The following is a 25,810-nucleotide window of genomic DNA, read 5'->3' on the forward strand; positions in this document are numbered from 1 at the left end:
GCATATTGTGATGGTGATATGATTATATATTACACAATGAATATGTGATGATGTTCTTGTGATAATATTGAGGCTATAATTAGTTTTTGAATTAAGCTAGCTAATTTCAAATAAGATACAAACACATCCCAATCCTTAAATTATCAGTAAGTTATAGTATTGTTTGCCTCTAGGCGCATAATTAATTGAAGGCCTAGTTTATCTGTTAATCCTCGCCCCATGTGGTGTCCCAGTGGGTACACTGATATTAATACACGATGTATTGGTCCACAATTAAATCTCTTATAAAAACATGTCTCTCAGGTGACTGAAAAATGGCTGTGTAGATACAAAAAATACTACTACAACGGAGACTAAGATAACACATGTTACAATTAATTTGTCTTCCTTGCGTTCTTCTTATACGACAAACACTTCTAAAACAAAAAAGCAAAAAGCCGCTACTGCTACTGCTTCGGCTACTCTTACTGCTACTGCTACTGCTACTGCTGCCGCTGCCACTGCCACTGCCGCTGCCACTGCCGCTGTCACTGCCGCTGCCACTGCCACTGCCGCTGACACTGCCGCTGCCAGTGCTGCTGCTACTGATAGTGCTACTGCTACTGCTACTGCCACTGCTACTGCCACTGCCGCTGCTGCTGCTACTGATAGTGCTGCTGCTACTGCTGCTGCTTCTGCTGCTGTTGCTACTGCTACTGTTACTGCTACTGATACGGCTACTGATACGGCTACTGCTACTGCTACTGCTACTTCTACTGCTACTTCTACTGCTACTTCTACTGCTAGTGCTAGTGCTACTGCTACTGCTACTGCTACTGATTCTGCTACTGCTACTGCTGCTGCTGCTGCTGCTACTGCTGCTGCTGCTGCTACTGCTACTAATGATAATAATTCTCCTTCTACTTCTCTTTCTACTATTGCTAGCGATGCTTCATAATTTATTTTTAAATGTATCATTTTGTTAAAACAGGAAAGAACTGTTATATATATTTTCTTAAAGGTGTAAAGAATCTAAACTTTTCTGCGATTAAAGTTTTATTTAACTGGATTAGTATAGGCCACATAACAGACGCTATTGTACTGATTTGTACTAAACACCATTTTGTCATAATCAACAGTTTTAACATGCCGCAGTTTCCTTGGAAGTTAACCTTTGATTGGAGTTATGTATAAAACATTAACAAGGTATTTGTTGACAGTTTGTCCTGTCACAATTATATATTAGTTGAGCCAAACGTGTGATAAAGATCCCTTTTGGGGTGGCGATAAATACTATTTATATTGTTCAACAGTGGGAGACTGAGAAAACATATGTTACAATTAATTTGTCTACTTTGCCTGCTTCTTCTTTATATATTTTTCTTGCTAATCGTTTAAGTTTAGTTTTAGTTAAGTAGGTATATCTATTTACATTTTTTGATAGATATTTATTTGGATAGTAATAGTATGTTTTATTTGACTTGACATCATTGAACCGGTTTATTCATTGATAAGATCGGGATCTCCACAGGTGTTTAATCTCGATTGTTAGGTGGGGAGAAGGGTCCGAATGATAATGTTGTCGTCGGCTTACGAATCACATTTCACAAGTTTTAGACAAATATGCATACGTTATAAACCTAATTTAAGTATTACATAGATAATAACTTATCTTTATTTTGATGAACTACGTTTAAGGTATAAAACTATAATTATCTATGTGTTGTGTGCCGCATACATACCATCTTGCTTTTTTAAATTTGATCACAACGGTCCGAAGTCATAGACATTCATTATGCATGGTTGCTAAAGCACAGTGTATACTAACTAACCTATGTTTATTGTTGTTTGCTAGGGTTATTATTATTTTTTTTATTTCGGGGGGGGGGGGGGGGGGGGGGGGGGGCTTTTATAGAAGATTTCAACTAGTCCTTCAATTAACGAAAAAAAAAATATTGGTATAGGAAATATAAAAGAGTAATAGACAGCTTCATTTCATGCTGTTCTATTATGGTGTTTTAAACGCATATATTTATGTATGGTTGATGAAGCACATTGTATGCTACCGATGTTTATTGTTGTTTGATGATGATGTTAAGTTGGTGTTGCTGTTGTTGTTAATGATGATGATGAGGAGGAGGAGGAAGAAGAAGAAGAAGATGATGATGATGGTGGTGGTGGTGGTGGTAGTAGTGACGACGACGACGATGATGATGATTTTGATTATGATAATGAGATTTGAATTAAATTAATGCGCAAAGATTTTTCTTTTTAGCGGCCAAGTGCAGATATCTGCGCTCGGCCGCTGTAAGGGTTATGTAATATTTGCAATCTACATAGGAGTCAATAGCAGATACCAAGCACCATATGCTTATGAGAAACAAAAGCAAAATATTGTATTGGCAATCGCTGAAATCTCGAATATGACTTAATCATTTTATTAAATGAAAACCGGTAACTATTTTAAAGGGATCTTTTCACGCTTTGGTAAATTGACAAAATTGAAAAAAGTTGTTTCAGATTCGCAAATTTTCGTTATAGTTATGATATTTGTGAGGAAACAGTAATACTGAACATTTACCATGGTCTAATATAGCCATTATATGCATCTTTTGACGATTTTTAAAACCTAAAAATTATAAAGCGTTGCAACGCGAAACGATTGAATAATTTGAAGAGTTCTGTTTTTGTCGTTAAATTTTGTGAAACTACGAAGATTGCTTATATAACGTATAAAATACGTCATATATGTACACGGCGGAATAGCTCAGTAGGCTAAAGCGTTTTTACTTCAGGACTCTGGCAGGACTGCAGGGGTCACTGGTTCGAAACCTGGTCCGGGCAATGTTCTTTTCCTTTTTTAAATTTTATTCTTGATTTTTTACTGGAGCTTTTACGATCCAATGTTTACATTTATCGATATAAAGCATTTAATGAATAAGTTAAAAAATGCCAAAATCTGTGAAAAGGCCCCTTTAAACGGTTATTATATTGCAACAACTTAGCGTTGTTTATCCAAAAGACCATTGTTATAATAACAGGGACGTCAATAGGCCAAACTATTCAGGAAATATGATTTGAGTCGTCAAGGATAGATTTTGAGATCAATGTACGTCCGATGAGATTTAAAGGGAGTTGGAGGCGTAGGGACAGATTCGTTTGAGTACGCGATCATTTGAGAACAAATAATGTTGAAGCTTTATCGGAATTCCGGAAATTTGCGATCGGTACCGATTTTTCCTGGTTCTTTTTTATTGATTCTGATAAGTTAGCGGCCGGCACGGACATGAATATTAACTGACGAAAACTTCTTCGCTACTTTCCGAAAATCTTCGACATGTTGCAAATATCCGTAATATTCCGCATTGTACTCACCAGAAATTGCAACTAGAAAGACTACAATAAATCAATTAGCTACGGCTCGGGCGGGGATTTACCTTTTATCCCTGTAAGGGACCTAATGCCCCAGACTACCGGCTATTTTTTCCGGAATTCGAACTTGATACACTTGATATCCCTGAATTAAATATTTATATCCGCAATTTTGATATCTAGAGTGCTGACTGTTAGTATTGTATTTGACTGGAATGACTGTCGATTATGTGTTTTTAAGATTAAAACAAGCTTACGAAGAACTTTGTGTTTGCTTTTTTGTAAGCTTTCTTTTTTAAAATGTATTGTCCGCCACGGACGCAACAATTGACCAAATGTACCAGATTGTGGTCTCTTTAAAGTGCTATGTTTTTACTGCCGTGATATCTTTAACAAACTACACATTATTGATCGTGGACGTTTTATACTCTTCTTGAATTTGTTTCCCCAAAATATGCTCTTCTATTAGTAGATGTTTAGGTGACGATGTTCTAATTATAGATCTTACACGGCCAAGAAACACTAGATAGGTCTTTGCAAAGAGAGCTGTTGGATATCGTGAATGCGTTCAATGTGGCCTGTTTATTTCAGAAAGCTATGTGCAATGTTTTATGGGGATTTCTATCAAATTGCCAATTGCAAAATTTGATTTAATTCATTCGGACCTACAAGCGGGAAACTTCTTCATTAAAATTCAATGGGCTTTTAAGAAGTTCGTTGAAAGGCCAAATTTGACGTTAAACAGCAACGCCGAAAAAATTGCTACTCAGTCTTATTTATCACTTTTTTTGTAAGATTTACCAGTAGACGTTCTTCAGTGAAATTAAGCAAACACACAGTGCCGACAAATATGGAAGAGTATTTAGGTAAAAATTACATCTTTCTTTGTGACTGTGTCATGATTCTTGATGGTACTTTCAATTAGTATGTAGACACCTTTTCATGCTTGATGACACTTACATCTTGCCTGATGTCCAATGTCTATTTACATTCTGCTTAATGGTATCATGCATGTGTACAGATGCAACATTTTTGTTCGTTAATTGCATGCTGCATATGTGTATGTTAGTTTGTGCAGAGAGACTTGTGCAATAGGCGCAGTGCATAATGGAATCAAATATTAATGCGTTTAATAAATTAACGCGATGGTAAGATGTGAGTTTCACCCAAGCACAAAGCAACATACTATCATGCATGACACAATGATGTCAATTGACAGTCATTCCGAAATGCTACGGAGGACTACGGAAATTTACGGCGTATAACGGAAATTTTATGTTATAGGAGAAGTTGCGCACCTTTGTAAGATATTTGCTACTGAACCGAAATTAACCGCGTGTTTGTAGACTTAACTTTTTTTTGGTTAATGACTAACCATAATTTTTGTACAGTAATTTACCTTCAATAACCAAAGAAAGTCTATGGATATATTTCAATATATGCTACTAATGCATGTATGCAGAGCTCCAGATAAGACGCTTAAAGTCGTAAAAAATTGAATTAAATTTAGTAAAAAAGTAGACTTAAATTCTGTGCGTACGGTTACACATTGGAAAAATAAAATAAGAATTCAAAATGTGTGATCATTCGTAAAACTTAATATCAATGCATATAATGTAAACATTTTATCAATGAGTTCCCACTCGTCTAGGCCCTCATTACAATTATGCAATCAACAGCACTTTAACGTTATTATGAATAACAGACCATCTTAACAACAGTCGAAAAGCCGAACGTTTTCCATTATCTGGTCCTTTTATCGCAAAAAGTCTGTTGTAACCCGGCAATTGTCATGAGCTCTTCTTAGACTATAAACCTAAATGCGGATGTGCCAAAAATTATATTTACCTGAAAAAAAAGAATTAATAATAGACTTTAAGGCTGGATTATTATAGAGTGTAAACCAAGATTTTGCTGAAAAAGTTATCTGGAACTTTGCATGTATGTTGAGAGGAAATCGATTACATAATTTCAAATTTACTAGAGTACTTTTATATTGCACCACATAAAATGCTATAAAACTATAATATTGAAGTGCACATATAAACTTTATTATAGATGGGTAGGTATTTCGTGTCAATCTATTTCACATATGAAAGAGCTGTTGGTCATGCTGCTTTAAGTACATATAGATGCATGACACAATTTAGATTAAGCAAAATAAAACACTAGATATTTGCCAAGAGTCAAATATATACGAGCAGTAAGAGCGTAATCGTGCACAACGAGACTTACTCATGTAGAATTGAAACTCGTATTGCTTTCTTTCGAAATAATTTCATGTGTCCGATCTAATATGCAATATGCCCGGTGTTTTTTTTGCGGATTAATGTTCCGTTTTAGATCCATAATTAACGAATGCCTCAATATTTTCAAAATTAACACCGGAATAATGTTCACCGACATTTTTTCATACAGATTGGATATAAATATTATAGAGCTTAACAAAAAAATACATTAAGCCCTGTTCTCCCGGCACACGTGCTGGACACACAGATGGTTAGCGTGTGGCTATGATAATAATTAGTGAAAACATCTTTTTGAATGATAAATAATCATATTAAAACGAAAAATCAAATTTTCTATAACAAAAATCACTATCGTTTTATATATAACAAGGTATCCAACTCGAAATCATCCGAAAACGGGGTGCATCGTTTTGAGCAGCCATTACTAAATTAATTTTGCAGCGATTTTCATGACCCGGTCTTATTCAACGCAGAAATGAATTTCCTTTTAGGAAATGTATATATATATTGTTATATTTCTACACATGCTGGGTCAAATTTTAAGAAATAAAGCTATACATACTTCGCTTGACCCAGTTGTGATCGATCAGACCGTATTTATGAATGAAATCTCCAGTTGTAAAGACACAACTCCGCATTGGAGCAATGAAATCACTCTTGTGTTTAAAATGTCAGTTGGTTGAAATGTATGTAAACAAAGGTTTGAAAATGCGCTGGACAGTTAGTTTTGATGCATAATTCTACGGCAAGCACGGTAAGAATGTTTTTTTTCATACGTTTTATTGAATTATGGTATCGAGGTTCGTGAACTTTGCAGGGAAAATGCCCTTTTCCCCGTGAAGATTTCAGTCATGAATACTGTCTGATCGATCACAGCTGGGTCACGCGAGTTGTGTATCGTGTTATTTCTTAAAAGTTAACCCCAAATCGCTGCAAAATTGATGAAGTAATGGCTGTTTAAAACGATGCATCCCGTTTTCGGATGATTTCGAGTTGGATACCTTGTTGAATATATATTTAACTTATTTTTTTAAAGAAAAGTTGATTTTTCGTTATAATATGATTACCTATCATTCCAAAATATGTTTTTACTAATTAGTATTATAGCCACACGCTAACCACCTGTAGCTGGACACTTAAAAAACACTTTACAAATTCAAGTACTTATGCACTTAATTGATTGTAAACAATGACGGTTGAAATCCGTGCGTGGGAATTTTTCTGGTAACCAAGAGCGACGTCAACGTTCATGACAAACCTGTTTATATGACATTTATTTATTGGTTTTTTCCAACTTGATTGAAAATTATGTTTTATGATATTTTAATACATGTAGATGAAGTAGTTGTTTTCTCAACGAGGAGTACAATAGTTGTACAGTACTAGACACGAGTACTTGTAACTTTCAGGTTTCTCTTTATACCACAGACATTATATAGTCATAAAATGATAAATATGTGTTTATAGAAATTGTAATTATAGCATGGTAAACAGACTAGAGAAATCTGAAAGTTTCACGCACAGGTCTGTGGCAATGGGGGTTTGGGCTACTTTATAAATATGAGGTCGATATGCAATGCACATCGGTAGATTACGTCTACTGTAATTATTTGGACTAGGGAAGGGCCACAATTCCAACACATCAGCCCCGTTATGTTCTGAATAAAATACATGTATAATTTCTTGAGTGCCAATTGCATCTTACAAATATCAAAAACATTCGCGGCAGTCAATTCATTGTGTAAACCTACTGGTCTGCATGGCAATAATGAACGTATTTAGTTTAATGGAGATTATATAACGAAGGGATCTAATTCAGCTTATTCAGTTTACTAGTCAAAATGATTCGGATGTTTTCGCTTTTTTTTCCGAAAAGTAATTTATTCAACATACGGAAAATAAACGCGCGCCACCTGTTGTCATAATTTAGTAACTTGCATTCTGCTTACTGCCTGTTGCTAACTGCCGTTGTTAATGACGCTTAGTGGCAAAACCGATTATGAATGGTTTCAGGAATAATGAACACACCAACATTGGATAGTCACCAAGCATGTTGAAACAATCATCAAGTATAACCGATAGAGAACAAGCATGTTGGAACTGTCATGAAGCATGTTAGAATAAACATCACGCATAATGTAAATATTCATCATGAATGATGTAATGTTGCAGCAATCATCAAGTATAAACGAATAGACAACAAGCATGTTGGAATTGTCATAAAGCAAATTAGAATAAGAATTAGAATTAGAATGTAAATATTCACCACGAATGATGTAACTTTTACCTAAATATCCTTCCATAGACATGTGTTGTTACTAAAATAGACATAGAGATTTCTGCATTGGGAGTGACCTAATCATACTGTGCTTTAGCAGTATTACGGAATACCGTTAGTGCCATCGTGGTTACACATTAAAATCCAGAGGGCGAGAACGCGAGAACGCGATAGTACGATGGCGACAACGTGACAATACGATGATGACAGGGTGACAATACGATGGCGACAATGCGATAGTACGATGGCGACAATGCGAGAACGCGATAATACGATGACGACAATCAGACAGTGCGATGACGACAGTGCGACAATACGATGGCGACAGTGAGATAGTGCGATGGCGACAATACTACAGTTCGATAGTGCGATAATACGATGACGACAGTGCGAAAATACGATGACGACAGTGCGACAATACGATGGCGATAGCCGACAGTGCGATAGTACGATGGTGCCAATGCGATTACGCGATAGTATGATGGCGGCAATTCGAAAATGCGATGGCGACAGTGCGACAATACGATGGCGACAATGCGATAGAACGATGGCGACATTGCGATGATACCACGGCGACAGTACGATATGACTATCGCATTGTCGCCCCCGTACTATCGCACTGCCGCCATTGTATTGTCGCACTGTCGCATTGTCGTCATCGTACTAGCGCGTTTTCGCAATCGTACGAACGCATTGTCGCCATCGTATTGTCGCACTGTCGTCATCGTACTTTCGCGTTCTCGCATTCTCGCCCTCTGGATTTTAATGAGTAACCACGGTGGCCCTAACGGTATTTTGTACAGTAAAGTGCGTAAAATCTGGTTTGGAATAACAATTTATATGCCGAAAACAGATGTTGAAAACCCGACTTTGTTTTATAAGTAGTAGTCTAAATATACAATGAGTTTTCCGAGCATTAAATAAACATATTAAAATAAAATTCATGTTCGTATCGGTTGAAGTTCTTGTTAATAGTAGAAGCAAAGAACACAATAAAACGCTGATTGGGCTTACTAATTTGAGGCAAGAACAAACACATCGCGCTATTATATATAACATATAACGCGCATCCGCAAAGTTCGAGCGCCCGTCTCGGTGCCGTCGTTTCCGGTGAAAGTTTCGCACAGGAGCTACCGAGTTTGGATATGAGACCACGAATCATGGCTTGACTTTATATATCAGTCAGCGTAGAACCTGACCAGACTGCGCGGTTTGACAAGCTAGGATGGACCAACTTTTGCCGCATATGACATAAGACCCATTTTCGCATGACGCGGGTCATCTGACCTTATTAATGTGTATATAGCTTTGAATGGAATTTGCACATAGTTTTTGGCATGGACTTATTGTTATGTTAATGTGTTGCACGCTTTCAAAAGCAGAGGGCATATATAAGATCAATTATACTACGGAGTTCATTTTCTGTTGCAAAATGAAATGCAATAAAGATTGTTACTCAGCGGTGTGTACAGTATGACAGCGTTGTCTGTCTGCGATGCATTTATACTGGTTCTAAGCTGGCATACTCACCAATTGGACTCAACCATCTGCTCGAACAAGAAATGATAAGTTCTACTAGCATAAACCTTTAATTGTAACTCATTTTAAAAATATTCATGTTATTTATATTATTCAATTTATTATTCAAAATTATAATTATTATTTCCTTTATTGTTGTTTTTCGCATTAAGAAACTTATTCGGCTTACGAAACTGAAAAATCCCATTGGAAAAAAATCCCATGGGAGAAAAAATCCCATGGGATGATTTAAAATCCCATGGGATTTAAAAATTCCCATGGGATTTTTTTTTTAAATTAAAACACGACTAAACGCATTAAAATATCGTAGTTGTTCATAATTTCATAAAATATGATGTTTCTGAAAGTTTCATGAATAAATCTCTCAAAATAAGAAAAAAATCCCATGGGATTTTTTTCTCCCATTTTAAAATGGGATTTTTTTATTACTATATATTTTTATATATAATTGGCATGAAACCAATATACAGTCCTTAAATAACGTTAAAATACTTGCAAACGCAAATAAAACACGTTTTTTAAAATGTTCAAAATCCCATGGGATTTTTCTCCCATTTGCAAATTATGGGAGAAAAAAAATCCCATGGGAGAAAAAATCCCATGGGAAAATCGAAAATCCCATGGGAAAATGCAAAAATCCCATGGGAACCCCATCTTTGCTTATAAATTTCACAGTGAAGAAAACGCGTTTTTTGAGTGAAAATAACCAATTATTAATCAACGATAAGACTTTTATCGCATACTATGTCTCAAAGTAGCAAATCTTTAAGAAAAAGGGTACTTAAGTTTGCGAAATTTCGGTTTCGCAAAGTTTTTCCGGTGGCCGTTAATACTTAAAAGGGCCGTTAACCAATTTACGAAAAGAGTAAAGTTCTAAAATACCTTTTTTACAATTATTAGTTTATATTGATTTGAATATCACGACAGGTATATAACATTACTATTTCAGAAAGTGACAACGAGCCGGGATCAACCCAGTTTGATTATGAAGATATAGACGAACATAAAAGTGGCACAAATCTATTAAGTACTTTAAATTCGACTACTGTATACTATATACGTTGTTTTGATAACATATGATAACTTCTACCTCGATGTTGGTTATGTTATTACAAAAATAGCCTACGTTTACAATTAGTTAGTTAGAAAGAGACAGATGAACTTTAGGAGGGCTAGTGATTTGAAAGGAGCATAAGTACAAACTTTATATCTACTACAACATCTCTGCTAAATCACATGGCATAATTTCTATTTCAAGTGTATTCATCGTTTCGGTGCGCTACACATACACAGCTTAAACAAGAAATATAAAATTGAAAAAATATATGGTTTATGTTATATATTGTTTTAAATATCTGAATTCTGTATTAAGTAAGTTCAAATTATCCCCTCGCAGGTCAAAACCGGTCCCGCCCTTCGATTTTTTTTTAAAGAGTAATATTGCAAGCTATCTTCAAAGATATTATTTTCTGACATAACGAGATACAGAGATTTACTATTTGTATTTATTATATCATATCGCGGTCCTCTTAGAAGTGTTTGTTGCATATACGTATGGGACAAACACTGGCCGCAATCCAGGCGTCATATCGATCTTAACTGTAACTTTATTAGCAAAATAATTTGAAAAAAGTTTCCTCTCTGAAATCAAAAAGCCTTAAAGGGGCCTTTTCACAGATTTTGGCATTTTTTAACTTATTCATTAAATGCTTTATATCGATAAATGTAAACATTGGATCGTAAAAGCTCCAGTAAAAAATCAAGAATAAAATTAAAAAAAGGAAAAGAACATTGCCCGGACCAGGTTTCGAACCAGTGACCCCTGGAGTCCTGCCAGAGTCCTGAAGTAAAAACGCTTTAGCCTACTGAGCTATTCCGCCGAGTACATAAACTTGAAGTATTTTATACCTTATATAAGCAATCTTCGTAGTTTCACAAAATTTAACGACAAAAACAGAACTCTCCAAATTATTCAATCGTTTCGCGTTGCAACGCTTTATAATTTTTAGGTTTTAAAATCGTCAAAAGATGCATATAATGGCTATATTAGACCATGGTAAATGTTCAGTATTACTGTTTCCTCACAAATATCATAACTAAAACGAAAATTTGCGAATCTGAAACAACTTTTTTCAATTTTGTCAATTTACCAAAGCGTAAAAAGATTCCTTTAACGTGTAATATTTGGTATTTATATTGTCGTGTACTAAGTTTGTTTAAATAATTTCCCTGTGTTTAAAACTGACCAAGACCAAAATTGACATGATTTATTTTATTAATACCCAATATCATTTTTCTGCTCACGAGAACAATACACAGGTAATCTATCCAGCCCCCTTGTGTATTATAACATATGTTTCGACACCAGAAAATAATATTATCAATTATATGATTTGTCACCTGAATATAAGTATCTATAATTTCTTATTAAGCGTATCTATAGTGATATTCATTTAAAATTTATAGTGACTTACATGCTCTTAACAATACAGATATATTTACTAATTTCAGAAACTAACGAAGACAATGTGAAAACGGCGTCTGATGACTATTCAAATGGTACAGGTTACACATCTTACTGTAATGGTATATTTTTATTGGGTATATTTTGATATAAAATAACGAGTACATTATTTTGTCTAAGTCTTCTGTAGACAATATAGAATCTTAAAGGAAATAAATATAAACTTTGCCTGTATGCACATTGGTGCCGTATTTAATTTAAATATTTAACGTGGGGGTCATGTCCTCTTGGATTGATACGTATTGTAACATATATCTCGAAACTTGAAACATACTTCGTCAAAATGATTCGTTAATGGCTTTGCTACTTAAACTTTTTCGTTACACATTGACGTCAAACGTAAACATTCGATAATTAATATTTGCTACGCTTTTTATATTCACAAAGTTCAGAAATTTAAGCAAAACGAATACCCTAGTCGTATGAAATATACATAATATTTGAGTATTTATTTTATATTTCAGAAAGACACATCGAATGTGAAATCTATGAAATGTGCATGCTTTGTGGTTTTTTTTTCAGAAAGACACTACCAATATGCAATCTATGTTAACAATTCGAAACCGAATGGACGTATTGTGATGTTTGTGGTAATTACGTCAGCTATGCTCACACAGGCATTAGAATCCACTTGTCCCGCGATTCTTACATATGACAAACTTTATTCCGAGAGCGTGAACTTAGTCATTCATTTCCCATTTATTCGATAACAATGAATGGAAGCATTAAATGTGACAATTGTGACGATGTAATGTAAAAAAAACATTCATAAACATAACATTTTTATATTTTTGCCTTGTTGGTAGTATTGACGTGTTATGGATATAAAAGTGTTGCATATGAAAGGAGTAACTTTAAGCGGCAATCTGCGTTTTTAGCTCAACTGTGCACAACGTGCTCATGGTGAGCTTTTGTAATCGCCTTTTGTCCGTCGTGCGTCGTGAGCCGTAAACATTTGCCATGTTAACTCTCCAGAGGCCACATTTAATGTCCAATCTTCTTGAAGTTTGGTCAGAAGATTGGTCTCAATGATATCTTGGATGAGTTTGGAAATGGTTACGTTTGCTTGAAAAACATGGCTGCAAAAGGGCGAGGCATTTTTCCTTATATGGCTATATATGGCTGTAGTAAAATCTTGTTAACACTCTAGAGGCCACATTTATTGTCTGATCTTCATGAAACTTGGTCAGAAGATTCATACCATTAATATCTTAGACGAGTTCGAAAATGATGCCGATTGGTTGAAAAACATGGCCGCCATGGGGCGGGGCATTTTTCCTTATATGGCTTTAGTAAAACCTTGTTAACACTCTAGAGGCCACATTTATTTTCCGATCTTAATGAAACTTGCTCAGAAAATTTGTCCCGATGATATATTGGATGATTTCAAAATTGGTAATCTTTGCTTGAAAAACATGGCTGCTGTGAGGCGGGGCATTTTTCCTTATATGGCTATAGTAAAATCTTATTAACACTCTAGAGACCACATTTATTGTCCAATCTTCATGAAACTTGGTAAGAAGATTCATCCCAATAAAAACTTGGACGAGTTCAAAATGATGCTCTTTTGTTGAAAAAAATGGAGGCGAAGGGGCGGGGGCATTTTTCCTTATATGGCTATAGTTAAACCTTGTTGACACTAGAGGCCACATTTATTTTCCGATCTTCATGAAAGTTGGTCATAATTCCCATTAGTATCTTGGACGAGTATGAAAATAATGCCAGTTGGCTGAAAAATATGATTGCCAGGGGGCGGGCCATTTTTCCTTATATGGCTATAGTAAAACCTTGTTACACTTTAGAGGCCACATTTTTCCGATCATCATGAAACTTTGTCGGAAGATTTGTCCCCGTGATATATCGCAACAGTAAGAAAATGGTTCCGGTTGCTTTCAAAACATGGCCACCAGGGTGCAGAGCTTTTCCCTTATATAGCTATATAGGGCTTTAGTAAAACCTTGTTAAAACTTTAGCGGGGCTTTTTTAGCTCACCTGAGCACAATTCGAAAACGTTGCCAGTTGGTTGAAAAACATGGTTGCCAAGGCGGCGGGGCATGTTTAGCTCACCTGAGCACAACGTGCTCGTGATGAGCTTTTGTGATCGCCTTTTGTCCGTCGTGCGGCGTCAACATTTTGAGTTGTGACCACTCCAGAGGCCACATTTATTGTCCGATCTACGTTAAACCAGGTCAGAACATTTGTCCCATTGATACCTCGACTGAGTTTGAAACTGGGTCATGCTGGGTCAAAAACTAGGTCACTAGGTCAAAAAAGAGAAAAACCTTGTGAACACTGTAGAAGTCACAGTTGATGCCCAAACTTTATTTAACTTTGTCAAAATGTTTGTCTAAATAATATGTTAGTTGAGTTCAAAAATGGTTCCGGTCCCTTTAAAAATATGGCCGCCAGGGGCTGGGGCAGTACTCCTTATATGGCTTTAGAGAAACCTTGTGAACACTCTAGAAGTCACAATTTGTGCCCAATCATCATGAAACTTGATCAAAACATTGGTTTTATTGATATCTCGGACGCGTTCGAAAATGGTGCAGATCGGTGAAAAAACATGGCCGCCACGGGGCGGGGCAGATTTCTCTATATGTATATAGTGAAAACATGTGAACACTCGAGAAGTCACATGTTCGGTCCAATCTGCATGACATTTGGTCAGAACATGTGTTTTCTGAATATGACGGTTGAGTTGGAAAATGGTTCGGATCGGTAAAAAATCATAGCCGCCAGGGGGGGGGGGGCATTTTCCTTATATTTATATAGTAAAAAAAGCTTCTTTTGCCTTATCATAATAATTTGTTTTCTTAACATCAATTTTATAGATTTCTCGGACGAGATGAAAAATGGTAATGATGGGTAGAAAAACATGGCCACCAGGGGTGGGGCAGTTATCTCTATATGTATATAGTGAAAACATGTGAACAGTCTAGTTCAGTCAGTCAGTCATAAGCCATTATGTTAAAGAAAGATAACCTGTACATACTTTCTAATAGTTAACTCTCCTGTATAAACCTGGTACTTGCTCCTTAATATGTGGTGTACATAAAGACCGTAGTTTGCTTTCAATTTAATAAACCTATTGTTTATATGTCATAAAATAACTGTGCATGTACTAATGCACTGTAGAGCCTCATCTTTTATCTTTACTGATAAGCCAAGTTAACCCACTGTGTTTTGGTGTATTGATTGAACATCTTCTAAGATCAATTGGATTGGGATAATCAATTATCTCAGCAGACTAGTGTGCTATGAAACTGTTTCCATGGCAACCTTTACTCCAGTAAAATGCACTGGCTTACCTGTACATATTTAGTGCAGTTGATAATGACCATCCATAAAGGAGACATAATGCTGATCATTTTCGTGCATCTTTTTCATTATAGGGTGCCATTATTTTGCATTTACATGTGTTTATACTTTGTGTACATACTGTAATTCAATTCTTTCAGAGTAGTGTTTAGATGATGTTTAATGTTTCAACCTCCAGTAACTAATTAATGACACAAGTCTGTCATCTGATTTCATTATGTATTATTTTGACTCTTATTTTTATACATGAATTTTAGTTGTCATGTTTCCTTTGTCTAAGCTGAGGAGTCACAGAGGGAGGGGCTAAAATGCCTTGTCTTGGATCCTTATCTGTCAATCAAAATATCAACACTCCTCTTAGACTATGCAAACGCCAATAAAAATTGAGATAAGCCCAGAAAAGATGTATTGAAGTATATTATTGTATGTTGACTATTGGCCAATGTCCTTCTAGTCTGAGAGTGTATACAACATGCTGCACAGGGCTTATCAGCATCTCGAAAACTAATTTTTACTGCTTAAAGAATCTGCGTCACTGGTAATGAATTTATATTTTGGACATTGAAGTTTCTAGAAATGGACATTTGGGAAATTAACCAACATCTAAGATAGTTTATTAGAGAACAGAGATGAATATGATTCCATTTTTATAAGTTTGATGATTCTCACTTACTATTGAACTAAGTAATTTTTGGAACATTTTCAATCGTGATCAGTTTCTATGTGTACTTAAACTATTGGGAACAAAGCTATCTTACGTTAAACTGCGGAGAGAAAAGGTCATTTCTTTGTATCTCAGGTGAGCGACTTTGGGCCTTTCAGACCCTCTTGTTATAAAAAGGACTTATTAAGCCGATTTTAATATAGCTCTTCTTATCGCATTCAGATGTTTATGTTCTGTATAATGGCAACATTTTATTTCTTGAACATATGCATGGTTATGCAGCGAATTTCAAGAAAAAGAATGTATTCGTTATATGAAAATAATTTTTCACTGGGGACATAGGACAAGGTAATATTATTTATATGGATCATTATTATTTTATGTTAAAAACAGAAGACGACAGGAATGAAGAATGGTTAAACATGAACTGTTTGCGTTGACGGAGACTTTATTTTCAAATCGTTTACTAGATATAACGTGCGTATGAAATAAGTCAACAGTACATGTTTGTGCGTTTGTTTTTTTTTTGGGGGGGGGGCATCATCAATTAAAAGGACGGACAAGGCATCGCACAATATGTCACCCGAACGTGAAAATATAGCAACAAGTTAATGTTGCAACAAAAGGTACGTAATCAATAACATAAAATAAATTCCTTTGTCTCGTGTTGAGTATTAAATACATGTACGTGCGTAAACGTTAGGAAATTGGCCTTTTACCATACAAAATATATGATAAAAAACATAATCGCGTTAGCTGCTTTATAGTACCGGAATTTGTTGCAGAAAAAATACTAATGTACTAGAAATATCTGTTGAATTTTCTTTTTTAATTTATAATTGTAAGGATGTTAATTGTTTCTTGGCTATTTATACATGATTTGTTTTATTATTGCGATTAAATGGACTAACAAATCTTTATTTCCATATTAATCGTGACCCATCATAAAACGGCCAACTTTAAAGGCATTTTTCTTCAATGTTTTATAATTAAGTATGTGCATAGTTTAAATTTAGGAATGAACCTGTTTCTATCAAAACATGCAATATTATTTTTCATTTCTGTTAAGAAAACTCAATTTGCCTGAATGCAGTCGCCCTCGGAAAAAGCGATTGTAGCTGTGAACTATTGAACAAATACCAGTACCTCAATACACACCACCAATTTAATAGTTTTACATAGTTACAATTGCAATTTGACAAAAGCTATTGATAGACAAAGACTATAGGAAATGAACACACACCGTCTGTCTCTGATTTCTTAATGGCATTTGGTGAACCCGATTTTAACCATTGTATATTTCCACATTGTGTTCTATTGTAAACGTAGTGGATATAAACAACCATGTCTTTCCTTTTACATTTTAAATGTTATGATATCAGAAGAGAAAAGAGCAAACAAACACGCCCCGCTATTTGTATTGGTTTTTTATTGAGATGGATTGCAGATGATATACTACTCATTGAACGTGGTCAGTAACATGTAGATTTAAATTTCACAACAAATAACATAATTACAATCCATCCAAAACTTAGAAGAAGACATATCAACAACAAATAAGTTAGATTTGTGTTCAACAAAAATAGTACTTCCACATATTTGTGTTGCCGATATAGTACATAATGTATTGTATCCATTTTTGGTCTCGATTGTAATTTGGCATAAACGGCTAACTGAATAGTATTACTTTTAATGTATCTTTTACAACTTGTATACATTAATGATGACAATATAAGAAAATATAATATCAACACACCAATTTTTTTTTAGATATGTTATTTTCAGTATGTATATTAAGTATGGTGTGGGATTATTTGAGAATTAAGACCAAAACGTATGAGTTGCATCTATGCAAATCTGAGCAAACCAATAAGGGTCAACAATGAGTTTGTTTACACTAATCACTCAAAGAAGAACAGGGTAGGTAAGTTTACGAACGTTTACATCCCCGCTTACTTTGTGATGAACTGGTTTATAAGACAGCAGTCATCTCCCTCTTCAGTTATGTTATTCAATGACTAAAATCTTCCAAATCTGTAAGAAATCTTCTTTTGTTTAATTACAAAAATAAACCTGGAGCACAAAAAAAATGTTTACGGTCGGTGCCAACAAACGTAACTTCGGGTTAGTGGAAAAAAAAACGTTTTAATTTTACACCTAACTAAGAAATTGAGTCTTGTCTTAAACAAGATTAAATAAACTTTCTTGACTTTGTCAAAGTTAACGTATGCTGATAGCCGCTTATTGGCAGAAGGTTCACTCTTTCAAAGTTTCATGTAGATTTTTGGCGGTAAAATATTAGAATACATCAATTTAATGTCAATGTCGTTTGCTTTCATCAATATTTTTTTTGTCATAAATTTAAGGTAATGTACTAAAGAAACGTTAAGCCTGAGCCTTAATGATATATATTTGTATAAAACAACTTACAGATCTGTAAACATTTATGTTAATGTAATTTTGTATTAAATCAAAGATGAAACATACAGCAAACACATTATTATAATTTTGAATTGCTTACTGATGGATAAAATTTGATGTTTGGGCACGTTTAACCTGTAGCTGTAAAGTGAATTGTATTACAAAATTGTGGCGTTATCGGATTTCCAACCGGGCGCGGGATTGTAACATATTGTACAATTGTACCGTTATTGACTCACGCAGGTCATCTGGTGGATTTTTCTGGTTAAAATGTTTTTAAGATAAGTATCTCGCTATTTTTGTTGTTAAATCATACTATTTTTTATCGTAACTGATTGCAGTAATGTTATTTGTTATCCAATTTATCCCGTTACAACCCATTTAACTGTATTATTTTATTAAGATAAATACGGACATACACAATAAAAAGTTGTATTCGGCCTTTTAGAAAGTTATTGCGACCTATTCTTTCATTACATGGCGATTATCTGAATGCAAAAATTATACAATTCTTTGTCTCTTAAGCTTGTGTATAGAGACGAGATGTAGTTGTTAGGCGTTATGGTTTCATTTTATCCAGCCAAAGACAATAACGGTTCTGGTTCTCTGTTTTGTTTATAACCCATTAGTACAATACTAATACTAATTAAATGTAAATTTACTTTATTGTATTGCTATATGATTTGCATTTGGATGCTACGAGATTAGTTTTAAATATGCGTACAAGATAAATGAATTATTATGGGTTAAGCGTGAGGTTTTAAGCTCTTGCTTTGACCGTTCCAAGTAATCCCAGTTTTGTACATATTTGTGATTTGTTGTGTATGTGTGTGTCTTGTCTAGTGCATTTTTTATGTTTCTCTGTTTTGCATTGGGTTCCTCGCTATCAATAGAGGACCACATTTTATAAGAAAAGTGTTGTCTCCTCTTGGTATGTCTGATTTTTAACATTATGTGAATTTGACAATATTTCAGCAAAATGTAATATACAAAAACAACCTAAATCCTTTGCTGTATAGCGTGCCGTTGGATAAATATTATTTATTCGATTTAGAATAAACAACTCTATCCAACAAAACCGTTAAATTGAACATAACGGCAGATTCATTATGTCCTCTTTTATGCAACACTGGTATAATCTCGCCATGTTTTATATGTCTTTCCGTTATAAAAAAAAATCATCCCTCAATACTTTTGGAATACTTTGGAATACTGGCCACAACCGGTTTGTTGCTCTGGAACACGTAAAAAACTCTCACCCTCCGAAATTGTGTATATGCCTGGATACTAGCTAGTGTACTGAGCCGTTTCTTGAAATTTAGGAAAGGGCAAATGCTGGCTCTGGATACATAAAAAGGATTTTTTTAAGATACAAAGGGCCATAACTCTGTTATTATCAGATGGTATACAATGCCATTAGGCGTGCATCATCCTACTATCCATATATATACTCATACCAAGTTTCAATGAAATCCGCCAAAGCACTTCCAAGATATGGCTTCGGACGGACGGACGGACGGACGGAAGAAAGGACGGACAACGCCAAAAAATATCCCTCCGCCTATGGCGGGGAATAAAAAACGCTATTAAAATCAGCACAGTACGTGCCATTACGCAAAAGATATTTTGGTACGTATTGCTAATCAAAAAAGTGTGTAACCGGTTTTACCAATAATCCAGTTGAGTGTTTGGTGTAAGTTAAGCTTAGAAACAAAAGTAAGTCAATCAAAAGAACCTTGTAATCAAAATGGCGGCCCATCGTATTCTAGGTTCGAAAAAGGGACGTTGAAGCGAACAGCGGCTCCTGCAGGAAGTAAATGTATACGTCTACGTCTACGTGTTACTCCCATGCAATCAATTCAGACTATAATTGGGAGGCGCTGTCAAGAAAACTGTATTAAAAATAAGATATTAGTGCAGGTTAAAAGATGAAATGTGCAAGATTAAAAACATAGTAAGGTGGCTAGACTTTGACTATCACAAGCTTATCTTTGAAGATATCTAGGCTGGGACTGGACTTGACCTGGCATGGGAGACTATTCCAATGCCTTAGGGTTCTGGGGAAGAAGTAGTTTATGTGGTACTGGGTACGGGAATTAGAGATCAGGAAGCTCAAGTTAGGGTAGGGGTGAGGTGGTCATGGTCAACGTAAACAAGGTTATACTGAATTTTATAGAGGAGGATGAGGGAGGTTTGGAGTCTGCGGCATTTTATGGTGGGCCAACCAAGATCATTTAACATATGGGTTACGCTACTTTGGAAGTTATAGTTGTTACAAACATATCTAGCCGCAGCTCTTTGGACACTTTCTACATTGTATGTAAGATGTTTTTGCCAAGGGTGCCAAATAACAGAGCAATATTCTAGTGTTGCCGGGTGGTGATAAGTGTGCAGCCAGTCCGTGACTCGAACCCGGGACACCTCGCTTACAGGGCGAGTGCTCTCCCGACTGAGCTAACCGGGACGCCACACATCTTTCGATCGATCCCGCTTAAGTTCGGTACCGTGACATTATCCCCTGCCAAGTTGGAATTCGTCCTCAAATTCGAGTCACAGGGAACACTGAAATACTGATCCCGACAACCCACTGACAAGTTCTATGGAGAACTGCAAGCGTCCGGTCCCCCTTTGGGTGCCATTATTGCCGGGTGGTTATAAGTGTGCAACCAGTTCGTGACTCGAACCCTGGACACCTCACTTACAGGGCGAGTGCTCTCCCGACTGAACTAACCGGGCCGCCACACATCTATTGGGGTCTAACGTAAGTGAAGTAGGCTGTAGATTTCATTTTCTTATTTTGAGTTTTGATGGTTCTCATAATGAATCGTAGGAAGTTTTTTGCTTTGGAGATTATCTTATTAATGTGATGGGTCCAGTTTAAATCTTTTGAAATGGTTACTCCAAGGCACTTAGCTGTTTCGGTTGATTTTAGTATTTGATAATGGCAGATGGTGGGGTTATTTTTTCGGGTTATCCTTAGCACCTCACACTTATCCGGGTTGAACTCCATAGCCCAGTCCCGCTCCCAGCCTTCGAGTCTCTGTAAGTCCTCTTGTAGTCTGTTTGCGTCTGTCTGTCCCTTAATTGTTAGGTAAACTATTGTGTCATCTGCAAATAACCTTGTTTTACTTTTGACAGTTTCTGGCAGGTCATTGATGTATGCCAGAAACAGACAGGGTCCAACAACAGAATCCTGAGGGACACCGGATTACACGGGCAATTTGTCAGAGATATGACCTTCAACCGCAACCCTTTGGCTGCGGTTGCTCAGGAAAGACCTAATCCATTAGGAGACATGACAGTCGATCCCCATGTTATTTAACTTATGTATTCACTTGTAATGGTCAACTTTGTCGAAGGCCTTTGAAAAGTCCATGACAATGACGTCAGTCTGTTGTCCACTGTCTAGGCTGTCCTTCCTGTATATTACAATATGTCAATAGAGATCAATCTTATGATGCTTATATTATTGTTAAAATAATTTTAAGCAATCTAATTGTAACAGCGATTGCAAAGTCAGAAAAGAAAACCAAACATCACGATGGTGACAAATTGTGTCTGAAAAAAATGCAGTGCCATATCTTAGTTTAATTGTGAAATGACATTCATACACTACATGAATACTATATGATAGAAAGACTCAATCAATACAGAAATACAAAAAGTGTAATTTGAATATTTTAAAGAAAGTCTGCTCATATCATCATTTAAAATTTATTCTGTTTGCATTTATTAATAACAAATCGAAATAATAATATTTCTAGATTAAACACGCCTTGTACTATGTCAGATGTGTATGGAAATGGAATATTCACCTCACTATTCCTAAATACCCTTTATTGCTGAAACAAATGAGAAAAATACCCTTTAACAATAATATCAGGTGGTAAAATACCCTTAAGACTAAATCCTTATTTGCATGCATATGGAGCTCATACCGTATTTTAGGGGAATTTCCTCCCTTTAAAATGATCTTTCATAGATTAATTATATTTATTGTTTATTATTGATGTCAACAATATTATACTTTTTTTCTTATTTTGTAACTATTTGAAGTATACTATTGTAAATTAAATAAAGTTTATATATTTTCTTATATAAACTATATTTAATCATGTAAGTTTAGGTAAGCCTTAGCACAAGTTGGACATGGTTATCAGGTTAAACTTAATGATTTAATGAAAAAGAAAAAAAAATCTTGATGACTAGTTCAATGTACACATAGTACAGCTATATATTCCAGAGTTACATACTCTGATATTTAGTATAGTCATAAGAGATAAAATACTAGTAAATGAGTTAAAACACCATTTACAAGTTATTTTTCAGTACAACCTTCTTCGAGGTGGATAGTAAAAAAACCTGGGCACGAAACGATCTATCACAAGTGCTACCAAAGAGCTCTTAAGTAAGTAACAACAATATTATACCACGTAAAAAACAGCAAATGAGAAAATATATTCTAGAAATCCAGCGTGGAAGAGAATGTTTCCAGAATGCAAATACATAATGAAAGTAGCAGGCAATAAATAACATGAATGAAGCGCTTGTGGTATAATCGTTCTTGTGTTTAAAATCCATTCAGTTGGATTGCCTGCATTGTATATGAGCATACTTAATCATCAGAATACAAAAGGACCATGGGCCCTTAGGCTATTTGGACAAGGTGGAGTTCAAAATAAGTAAAGTACTTAATGAAAATTTGATATTTTCTTTCTAGTCTGATTGCTATTTTTTTACTTAGCCTATATATCATTAGAACAAATGATACCAGATTCATGAAGACTGGATTAAGAAAAAGAATTATAGAGCACAATCATGTTATTTTTATTTGACGTAGTGACCTATTTCAGAGCTCATTAACCAATTTTTCAACTCAGTAAAATTTCATAAAGTTTCAGGAAGATTGGCCAATTATTGCGGCCATTAGAGCGTCAATTCAGTTTTACTGTAGCCATAAGGAACTAAAACTGCCCCACACCCTGACTGCAATGTTTTTCAAGGAACGGGAATCATTTTTTTAATTAAGCCGAAATATCATTAGAACAAAATCTGACCAAGTTTTGTGAAGATTGGGCTTTACAACTCATGGAGGTTTCACTATAGCCATATAAGGAAACTGTCCCGCCCCCAGAGGGCGATGTTTTTAACGGACCAAAACCATCATCTTTTTTAGTCATCCAGTTGGCAGGATCAGTTATATGTGGGCAGAGGTCTAGAGTGTTAACAAGGTTTTATTGATTATCAGAAAAACTGTTCCACCAACTGGTTTCCATGTTTGGCAACAGACCAAAACCATTTTCGAACTCAGATGAGAAATCATTAAACAAATTTTCTGACCAAGTTTCATGAAGATTGGACAATAAATAAGACTTCTAAGACAATAACAAGGTTTTACTATAGCCATGTACTTGTCAACAGCCCAAACCATATTTTGAACTCAGCTGTTATAAGCACACATGTTCTTACCAAGTTTCATAAAGATTGAACTATAAATACGACTTCTAGAATATAAACAAACTTTTCTTTAATTTGACCTAGTGCCCTACTTTTGGACTGCACATGACCCAGTTTCCAACTCAGCCAAGACAAGAAAAGTGCAAATGTTCAGACCAAGTTTCATGAATTTGGATAATAAAAGTGTCCTTAAGTGTTAGCAAGGTAAATGACGGACAAAAGGCATACACGTTGTGCTCAGGTGAGCTAAACATGAAATACACCAAATGTAAACACATTTAAATATAAAAACAAGAGCTGCGTTTGTGAAACAAAATGTTTCCTGCCGCTTGGAAGTCCCACAACAGCTATTATAGAGAAAACAAGACCCATAACGTAGCCCAAAATCAATGGACCAAATTGAAACTCACACTTAATTTATCTGTAAGTTATGTTGGAAGACTCAAAGACCAAAAATAAACTCAATATCTGAAAGCTTTGTGTAAAAAACCTCGGTCCAAGGCCATAAATAGGCCAAAAATCAATGGACTGGAACTTCATCTGAATGTTATGTAGGTGGACTCACATATCAAATATCAGCTCAATATCTGAAATTGTTGTGTGAAAAACATCCAGAAAACAATGACAAAAGAGAAAAGGTGTAAGTCCAAGGCCAATAACTTGTCAGAAATCGATAGACCGGAACAATTTCACACTTCATATGTAGGTCATGCAGGTAGACTCACATATCAAAATTAAGCTCATTATCTGAAAGCACTGCGTATACAAACTCTGTAAAATGGTTATTTCAGCGAAATTGTTTAAGTCCAATGACCATAACCTCGCAAAAAATCAATGGACAAGTACGAATTTCACACTTCATCTGTACATAGACTCACATACCAAAAATCAGCTCAATATGAGAGCATGGCGTAATCAAAGCGCTGAAGGCACTGAAGTTGTTCGCTATTGCATAATGTAAGACGCAACTCATTTTTCAAAATTAATCATATGTTTGAAATGAACCCAAACAATTTAAATTTATAAAGAGTGTGCCTAAACGCACAGGTCTAGATGTGTGTGCACTTTTTATCAACGCATTTATTTTATAGAGATAACTTAGACAAAATAACAATAACATGGCCCTTTTTTGATGTTCTGAAAGCATAGAAAGTATGATGACAATGGTAATGGGAACTGAGTATAATGAAAATTTGCAATCACCATCATATTAAATGAATATTTTGAAAGATTGAATACCTATCTCACAAAGAATATAATTTCATGATGGAAATTCCCTGTACACAACTTTTGAATTTTGACACCTGGTAAACATATTCAAAATAAACAATAAGATAATTGATGAAAATAAATATAAAAAAAATCTGCGAGCAATACTTTTTACTCACGAATTATTTAGTCATAAAGGAAGCCCGATTGACCCGCACTTTGTTGTTTATGCATTACTTGTTACCCTAGAAGTTCACATGGTATCATCAACTCTGACCTCAACATGGGTATAGCGCTTTTTCGGCATAGCTGTTTTTATCGGTACCCAGATTTTCACCTTAAATGACTTTTACATAACGCTAGGAGACACGCATGAATATATTCGAATATTTCATTGTCTGATTTGAGATAAAAACCTCGGAACTTTGGCTACATCACTCCATCTTTGCTCAGCGCAAAGAATGTAACACAGTTCAGTGTAAGGCATTCCGGACTATTTACTCTCTGTATGTTCAAACGACACAAATTGTGGCCAAGTTACAATTACGCGTTAAAATCCATCTCCCAGAATTTTTCAGGGTCAGTACTCGTTCATTTATTATCGTCCAGGTAATAAATACCTGACTATCGATATACACAGTTTTGCTTTAAAGATGAGAAAACAAACACTACCGAAATAGTATAGTGTAACGATAACAGGAAAATTGTTGAATTTTCAAACCACAAATGTTTGCCAACTCTGTCAGCTCGTCTGGAAATCGTTCCTGAACGCCTGGATAGGCTGCCCTTATTTGCCAGTT

At 35.3% G+C, this 25,810-nt stretch overlaps 1 protein-coding gene across 7 annotated transcripts in view; it reads left to right on the plus strand.

Annotated features, from left to right (window-relative positions):
• Positions 1 to 25,810, plus strand: part of LOC127854040 (uncharacterized) — a 183,001-nt gene that overhangs the window by 50,668 nt on the left and 106,523 nt on the right. For 2 of the 7 annotated variants that reach the window (XR_008036892.1, XM_052388969.1), the window contains 3 exons: positions 10,367 to 10,444; positions 11,929 to 11,976; positions 12,464 to 16,838. Coding sequence is in view for 4 of the 7 variants with exons in the window: in XM_052388969.1 (XP_052244929.1) it covers positions 10,367 to 10,444; positions 11,929 to 11,976; positions 12,464 to 12,651 (314 nt within the window). In the remaining 3 variants the exon portion in view is untranslated. Of the gene's footprint in view, positions 1 to 10,366; positions 10,445 to 11,928; positions 12,004 to 12,463; positions 16,839 to 25,810 lie in introns of those variants that run through there. The other 5 variants (XR_008036891.1, XM_052388970.1, XR_008036890.1 and 2 more) reach the window with 4 other exon arrangements.

Source organism: Dreissena polymorpha, chromosome 12 (assembly GCF_020536995.1).
Source record: "Dreissena polymorpha isolate Duluth1 chromosome 12, UMN_Dpol_1.0, whole genome shotgun sequence".
Lineage (NCBI taxonomy): Eukaryota > Metazoa > Mollusca > Bivalvia > Myida > Dreissenidae > Dreissena > Dreissena polymorpha.